This window comes from Carya illinoinensis, chromosome 12 (genome assembly GCF_018687715.1).
Source record: "Carya illinoinensis cultivar Pawnee chromosome 12, C.illinoinensisPawnee_v1, whole genome shotgun sequence".
Classification (NCBI taxonomy): Eukaryota; Viridiplantae; Streptophyta; class Magnoliopsida; order Fagales; family Juglandaceae; genus Carya; species Carya illinoinensis.
Window position 1 is genome coordinate 29,762,206 of NC_056763.1, and position 8,821 is coordinate 29,771,026.

The 8,821-nt window shown below is 34.1% G+C and overlaps 2 protein-coding genes and 1 non-coding gene across 3 annotated transcripts; 2 read left to right on the top strand and 1 right to left on the bottom strand.

Moving 5' to 3' along the window:
- The first annotated feature begins 597 nt into the window (after window positions 1–597).
- Window positions 598–1,842, top strand: LOC122289028 (early nodulin-like protein 1). Its single transcript, XM_043095911.1, has 2 exons — window positions 598–910; window positions 1,193–1,842. The coding sequence occupies exons 1-2, from the start codon at window positions 679–681 to the stop codon at window positions 1,609–1,611; spliced, it is 651 nt and encodes a 216-aa protein (XP_042951845.1). The 5' UTR covers window positions 598–678; the 3' UTR covers window positions 1,612–1,842.
- Window positions 1,843–2,636: 794 nt separating this feature from the next.
- On the top strand, window positions 2,637–2,707 carry TRNAG-CCC. The gene has a single exon. It is a non-coding gene; the product is annotated as a tRNA-Gly (tRNA).
- An 826-nt stretch (window positions 2,708–3,533) lies between these two features.
- On the bottom strand, window positions 3,534–4,822 carry LOC122290279 (vascular-related unknown protein 4). Its single transcript, XM_043097907.1, has 2 exons — window positions 4,092–4,822; window positions 3,534–3,847 (listed from the first exon to the last, which is right to left on the bottom strand). Exons 1-2 carry the CDS (start codon window positions 4,443–4,445, stop codon window positions 3,698–3,700), a joined length of 504 nt encoding a protein of 167 aa, XP_042953841.1. The 5' UTR covers window positions 4,446–4,822; the 3' UTR covers window positions 3,534–3,697.
- Window positions 4,823–8,821: the final 3,999 nt, after the last annotated feature.

Sequence of the window (8,821 nt, forward strand, 5' to 3'; positions counted from 1 at the left end):
TCATGAGCCATAAGGTCCTAGATTTATGTGGAAAGGCAATACAGATAGACATGCCACTAAAAGTTACACAGGTTTTGCCATTGAGTACCCTGGCCGGCAAGGTGCATATATTCCACAGTCGACGTTGCTTTATATAAACTCAGTGCATGATAAATATATTCAATTAAGAAATTGGATGGAATGTTAAAACGTGATCGGATGACACTACATATTTTTAGCAAAAATCATAAGCTGCATATAGCTGTTAGTAAAATTGGGTACTCATATCCTCTTCGATCTCTAAAAATATCCTCTTCATGAGCGAATTCCATGAAAGTGGTGCGAAGACAGCTGGGCTTGCGTAGATGTTCTTCAGATGCATGCAGCATTAAGCTTAACCGAGAGCACAAGACATGAATATTCCTGGTAATGTTTAAGCAAAGTATAGATCCGTAGATTAAAAAGTGCCCCAGAACCATCTATCCATCACCATGAACTGCACATATGCTTTGCACCAGAAGTTAAGATATCTAAAGAATAAGAAAAAGTTGCAAAAGCTTCTCTGCCACAAATTGTAAAGTTCGACGCAACTTGGCCTACAAAAACCCCGATCCCCAAACCATTCCTCTCACCCCTTTAGCTCCACCAAAGTTTGAGATTTCAGTTTTTTGGCAAAAACAAGGCCATTTTGAGATTTAAATGCTCTTTCTTTTTTCGAAAATGGCTGACAACATTTTTTCCCCCTCAAATAACAAAAAGAGATCATTGCATGTAGCGGGCCTCGTAATTTGTCTCATGCTGTTGATGCAGAAGGGAGATGCGACTCAGTTCAAAGTTGGAGGCTCCCAGGGCTGGACTGTTCCAACCGATCCTAATTTCCACTATAATCAATGGGCCGAAAGGAACAGGTTCCAAATTGGAGACTCCCTATGTAAGTTGTTGTTCAATTCCAAGCTTCCTTCATTTTGAGAGATCGAAGCTCAATCCACAAGTAAAGTTAGAGCTTGAATCTTTATTTAACTTCCTTCCGGGAACTCTTTTGCTGAATCGATTATTCAGCATAATGAATAATCATTCTTTAAAAGCTGCATAAATCGGTATAAGAACTGCATGCATATCAAGATTAATTGCTGATAAAGAACGAATTTAGCATTTTATCAATTCTTTTAAATAACTTGCATTAAATCTAACAAGTGTATTATTACACTTGCAGTGTTCGTGTATCCACCTGGCCAAGACTCAGTGCTTCACGTAAACCAGGAAGACTACAACAATTGCAACACTGAATCTCCCGTCGAAAAATTCTCCGATGGCAATACTGTCGTCAATCTAAGCCAATCTGGGCCTTTCTACTTCGTAAGCGGCAACAAGGATCGCTGTCTCAAAAAGGAAAAGTTGTTGGTGATTGTGCTGGCAGATAGAAGCAACCAAACAAGGACAGGTTCTCCTTCACCAGCTCCAGCACCTGCCGGTGAGGAGTCTCCGTCGCCACCCGCCGGGACAGTGGACATAAACCCCTCTCCAGCTCCGGTCAGTGAACCTCGAAGTGGAGCTTCTTCAATCTCAATTAGCTCTATCAGTTCCCTTGCAGCATTCACTGCTTCATCTCTTCTTCTATTATTCTCTGCATAAATATGTTTGCATCATTGAGTTGATTATTTTTTTTCCTTTTTTTTATTTTTTTTTATCACCATTGATTTTCGTACAGACCTAGAGCTCAGTGATTTCAACTGGGTTTTCAAAGGTTGAATGGCTTGTTGTATAGTTGAGAAATAAGCTGACAGTGACATGCTATTTGGTGTGTTTGATAAAAGAACATTTGTACGTACATAAGGAAATAAATGGATTTGTACAGTGTGTAAAGCTGCTCATGTGGGCTGTGTACTCGTACTCTTCAGTTAATTGACGGGATCCCCCCATGTTATCATCTCTGTTTTTAACTATTTGAAAAACGGAATGGGGAGTGAAGCCTCATAGACAGAGTCAGATGCAAAGATGTTATGCGGTGAAACTTCATTTTTTCGATCTGAACATGATATCAAACACAACAATGGACTATAATAAGAGATAAAAGAGTCCACAACTTTATCTCCACGATGATAATTCTCAATGGTGGAGACCGCAAAACTCGAGCCAATTAGGCAGCAATGGAACAGATTCACTTCCAGAAAACCAGGCTAAAAAAAGCACAAAAACTACATTATGTGAAAGAGGAAATCAAATTCAAACGAGAGTACTTCAGCTATAAAAAGATGATCTTATAAAAGTAAATTTATAAACTTAGATATAATACATTATATTACAAATTTATTTTTATATTAAATTAGAACTGACATATCATATAAAATCATGTCAGTTTATTTTTATAAAATCTTTTTATAGTTAAAAGCATTTCTCTTAACTAAATGTTCCGCTCCAAGGAAATCAGCCGTAGTTTAACGAGGAAGTTAAACAAGATTGGTGCTTGGAATACTCCAAAGCACAAAGGGACTTTTTAATACTTGATAAAAGTTCTAGAATTTACCACCATCGATCAGTTTTGATGCTGAAAAAGCGAACAACTGTAGGAGCGATCTGATATGCTTTTTATCTAGCGTGTAAAGATTTGTTTAAAAACATCTTTAAAAATTAAAACCAAACAGCGAAATCCTCAACAAGCGCATCTAGTGTAGTGGTATCATAGTACCCTCCCACGGTACTGACCGGGGTTCGATTCCCCGGATGCGCATTATTTTGTTTTCGTTCCTAATTTAAGTTATATATATATATATATATTTTTTTTTTCCAACTTAATATTTAAGAGTTTTATTATATATAATTATTTTCACATATTTTTTATATATTTTATTAATGTTATTATTTTAATTTAAAAAATAACACAACCAATTACGCTGTATAAAGTTTATCTCAAATTTTTCGTATGAACGGAGATATCTCCCCTCCAAATTCAAACCGGCCTAAGAGATAACAAAAAGTGCCGTTTTGTCTTTTCTAGACTGCCAATTACTTATTACCATATCGATCCTCCTAATTAATTTAGAAAATTTTCTTGAAAGTACTGTCTATTGTTCAGGTGATATTTTAAGGTAGAGATGGTCAGTTGACACTATTTATAAAAAATAGTAATGTTATATATAGTTATTTTTATATATTTTTTATATATTTTATTGATATGATTGGCTGGATTAAATTTTATTTTAATATCTAACCAATCATATTACTTAAGTGTATAAAGGAGTGTACACATAAAATTTTTGAAATAATTTTATATACGCTCCAACAAAAAAAGTGCTGCTTTGTCTCTTATAACATGATTACTTTTTTTTTTGAAGCATGACTACTCTTATAACATGACTACTTGACCCAGTCCCCGTGCGATTGATTTAGCATTTCGTTGTGTGATTGCGCATTGATGGCCGATATCTTCTCAAATATTGCAAATATGATGTCCATTTAAACGGTTCTTATTTTCTTTTTCTTAGGGGAAAAAGATAGAAAATATTTATTTGTCTTCGGTATTCATTTTTTTTTTCTTTTTCTAAATGCTACACATGTTAAGAAATGATAAGTAATGGATCTCAAAATAAGTAATAATGTCTCTCAATTTCATTACATACAACATTAACTGCTAATCAGCACATGTATATATGCTTTTGTTCATGCACAGATCAGAGAGAGATGCAGTACTGATATTGTACAGATCATGAGGAAACCGGAATCATCCAAAATAGTTCATTATCCTAGACAAAGGAACTAAGGAAAGGCCCCTCTTCTTCAATCCTGCGCAGTCGCAATAATCTCTTTCAACAAAACCCACTACTTCAGTTGATCTCTCATCTAACTTTCCTGAAAAGCGAACAGCTTTCTCCTGTTGAAAACAAATTACAAATTACAGCTTGTTAGGTAATGTACATGAAATCATTGAACACGGCCACCAAAAGAAGAAAAAGAAGAAGAAGAAGAAGAAGAAGAATTTTTATTTTTTCCCGGAGAATATGCGAGTATGGAAAAGCTGATTTATTCACCTTAGTGCATACCTACTGAAATCCTGATAAATAATAATAAAAATCATCGTTTATTAATTCTTATGAGATCAAACATGCAAATCAGACCTCCGGAGTGGTACTGTTCAAAGGAGAAGTAGCAGTATCTTCTAAAGCATCGTGATCTACCAAAGCTCCATTTGTTTTCCTCTTCTTGAAGCTCGATCTTTTGCTACTTTTAGCCATAGAAAAGCTTCCACCTCGTTCACTCCTGTCAAACCTTTTTCCGGCCAAAGAATTAGCAGCATCAAAAACTAGAGAAGAGGTTTCAAAACCAGACGAGCAATAAGTGTATTGTTCTCTGCTGTTTTTGACTGAGAAATCCTCGAAGTACATAGTCCAATCACTCTCCTCTGGAGACTCAGAGGTTCTTTGATCAGAACAAATGGAACACTTGTTCATAGAGTTCGTTGAATTTTCCATCTAAAAAGCAATACAAGATGGAAGAAAGGATGAATGAGGTTGTTTTGGTCCTTTGGAAGCCGGTATGGGAGAGCCCTCTTAGGAGGCATATATAGAGAATAGAATAACAAATTATTGAGAATGTTGAATCATATGATCCATTTAGAATATTGGTATGGGTGGTCATATATAGGAAGTTGGGGAAATTAAACTTAGATGCTGGAGAGAGAGAGAGAGAGAGAGAGAGAGAGGTTTGACATTTGCAGTTCTACTTAAAAATGATCGCTTTGGACCAGTTCTATGGTGATTTATTTGTTTGTGTTCGAAATCCGATGGTTTGACAATGATTTTCTCCCTTCTCTCTCTCTCTAAAAAAAATATGAATCTTTCTCTTGTTGATTTGTCAGCCATGCATGCCCCAAATTAGTACCCTCCATTATATAATGGATAATTGATCTACAAAGAGAGAGCTAGCTAGGCGCAGTACGATTAAATCTTGTTGACGATAATTAATGACACTAAAATATATTTTTTGAGTCTTTATCGATTGGACCAGACAACTACTATTACTAATTTGTGAACAAGACTATCTCTCAACCATTTAAGAGAAGTTAGCCGCCCCACATTTCGTTGATCAAAAGGACGTGTGGAAAGAAACTAAGCCACACGGCCGCCTCCATTTTCTAGGAATCGGTCTTTTTCAGAACAAAGTAATTGCATTTGGACATCAAATGGGATGACTGGAATTCCATGATCTGGAAGTTCAAGATCATTTGTGGCTATATATTTGCCCAAATTTCTGGCCTGCAGCCTACATCCAAACTCCTTAATTAAATGAACTTGCTATCTACATATTTGATCTCCCCACGACATACATGTCGGAATCGATGGCCATGATCTCACATTAATTCTCTCACTATCCCGTGAGAATTAAGATATCAAATTGCTATACCGTACCTTTTGGTTAGCACGTATATTAATATTATCATGTTCTTGGTCATCTGTTGAAATAAATAATGGTCCCCGGCCATCACGGAGGGAATAATGTATTTGAGACTATTGACTTATATATATATATATATATATATATATATAGTCCGAACCAAACATAAAACAGGGAATAGAAATGTTTTCAGAAAACAAAAGTTGGTTATATATGATCGATAATGATGGCTTATAATAAGCTTTAATTTGAAACCTACGTTTTTAATCAGTATCATAGAGTTCGTATTTGCTTATTATAAGCTTTGAATCAATTTGCAAATTAGGAATGCAACACTAGTATTAACAGCAGGTAGACCTCATTCTTATATGTAAGGCTGTGTAGGAAACCGCCTGACTGAACCCGTTAGCGAAACCCGACCCGACCCACACCGAAAAACCGGTTTTAACTGATGCTCAAGTACGACCCATACAACCCGCTAAATGTTAGGCAACCCATCTCTTAAAACTAAGCCCACATTTTATGACATTCCCCTTCGTCAAGGCTCAGATTTGGGACACTACCAGGGTGATAAAAATAAGAACTTGAGAAATTAATTTGCTTGGTGGAGCAAATAATCGTCCCCATATATGGTACTGGACAAACTATGGGTTCTAAAACTTGCACTGGTTGTTCTGTTCTTCTGATAACAATTTTTCGTGGTATTGGATTAAAGCTGAAAGTGCTTATATTGCCCGAATCAGATTATGCATGTAAAAGGTGATAAGAAGCTGAGGGTTGGTCAATTTCTTTCTTTTATTGGCATCAAACAGACAAAAATATTTGATATTCAGTTGGCTTGTCCTTGATTGCAGTCTGGTAGGTATTTTATGCCCTTGCACTTACTGATATTTCTCTCTCCCTCTCAAAATTTCTTTTCTTTCACGCTGTGATTCTTTCGTGCCAATTTCTGTTTGGTTGCTGAGAAGTGGGTCAATCTACATCAATTTGTGGTTAATTTACTTTTATAATATCTCTTTGTGGCTAAAGCATCTATCTCTTCTATTAATGCTCCTATATATTTCATACATGTAACTCACTCAATCAATATATATGTACGTATATATCTACGTTTAATAAATCCTTTAAACGTACCCGGCCCGTACAATTTCTCATTTTGCAAATAAAGCTAATTATTTTATGCTACAATATTATTAATTAAGAAAAAAGTAAACAAATTAACCATCTTTCAGGCACTAATTTGTATATTTATTATTGACTAATTTGCATGAGCAGTGGAATGACATCAATTCTTAGCCTGAAGATTTAGGCAGATTTGATTCTCATAAAAAAAAAAACAAAAACAAAATTAATGGAAATCATGTCAAACAAGGGGCGCCTAAAAACCTTCTCCCGTCTCATATTAATTATTATATATATAAATATATATATATACATATATATTTGTGGGGTATAGATCAAGTCATCGACAATTTGTATGGCAGCCCTAATAATGCATGAGGTCAAGCATCAAGTCACCCACGTATATCTAGGATATATGGATTTTAACCTAAAAAGTGGGTGCCTTATGATCATATGCATGTATATATACACGCGTGTGCCTTAATTAATGCTTGCCGACACATGGCATGATCATGCACTATAAGAAAATCATTTATTTACGATAAATTATTTTCAGCTAAAATGAGTTTGTTTTAATCATAAATAGTCATTTTTATTGTAAAAAAAAATCACAAATACCAATTTTTCTTATAATGACGTATTGCGAAAGTTACACATATGCATACAATTATATTCATCAGTCTCCAAACTTTTAATTATTGAATTGTTAAGGATGATGATGATGATGATTAGAAGAAAACTGATGCTAATTTGAATATGCCCTTTAATTTAATATCTTAGATTATATACAGCTTAATTTAAGATTGTTAATTCCTAACAGTAATGCGTACCAAAAATTTTGAATCCTAGGATCTTCATTGAGGTTTATGTATACACTTAAGAGAAATTTTAAAAGAAAAAAAAAAAAAAAAAAGAAGAAGAAGAAGAAGAAGACATTTGCTTATTTGTGGTCATTTAGTTTTTGTTTTTGTCAAAACGACTATTTTCTATTAAAATGAGTTTGTTCTCGTTGCACATAATAATAATTATTATTATAAATATTCATTTTTCTTGTAGATCAAAAAACTCTGATCACCTAGTTGCGTAGTTTCCTATATATGTTTTCATCAGCATCAATTAATACCCAGAAATTCGTATCATATGTGCAGGTAGAATTGACAGATCATAAAAACTTGGAGGAGTATCTTTTTACATTAATAGGAAAAATGGCAAGATAATTTATCATAACAATTTAGAATTTTTTGAGAATTAAGTATGTAAATTAAAATACATAGGTTTAGGCTCCACGTGTGCGCCGGCGCCCTGACGTGACATGAAAGATCGATACTGGAATAATTTGGCCAATGGCCAGTACTTTGGTCGAGAATGATCATCATTTGAAAATTTTGCATGCAAGCCTTTAGGTAAAAGGTCAAAGAATATAAAAAAAAAAAATCTTGGAACAGGATCACGCGCGTATGATCTTCATTTCAAGTGAAAATGATAATTTAGTATTTTTTTTTTAATTTTATTTATATAGAAAAAATATATTTATAATTGTGAATTATATAACACCCAATCGTTTTGAAAAAAATAAATAAAATATAAAATCCACATAAAAAATTAATTTTTTAATAGTAGATCACACTATTTTTCAAAACGATTATATGACGTTTACGCACTTCGTGATTAAATGTAAATTACTCTTTTTTATATATGTGAATTTGATTCACAAACAATTATAAAAAACATGCATTAAATCGAATAAAACAATCCAATTAACAAAAATAATTAAAGAATAAATCGAGCGCTAGTCAAGCGAACTCTTTATTTTGAGTTCTGCTCCAGTAGTGTTGAGCACACTTCAATTATTTTCATGTAACGCCACTTCAACTCATTTTTATACATATTTTTATAAGAATATACCAATCAACTCATTTTTCCCTCATCCAAATGCTTGAGAACCATGCACCCATCTTAGAATTGATAGAATATTGCTCTCTTTTAGATACTCAAAGACACTTGGGGCTTCTTGAAGTGTGTTAGTTTTTTCCTTTTTACAATTCTTTCTACCCTCATCTCGTTACCCACTCCAATAGCTAGCGGTCACCTAGTTTTCTCCTCTTTTTTCACCGAGTTCTCTTCTTAGATTTATCACTTCTAGACATTCAAAGCCAAGGTCTGCCACATAAATGCCTCCACCCCATTCTGATCTTTCGACCACTGAAAAAGGCAGTGTCCCAATTTTGTTAATATACCCTCATTACAGTGAAAAAATATCATTAACAAAAAATAATTTGGAAGTTATTAAAACCTCAATATCAATCTCTAGAAAGTCAAAGTCTAGAAGAAA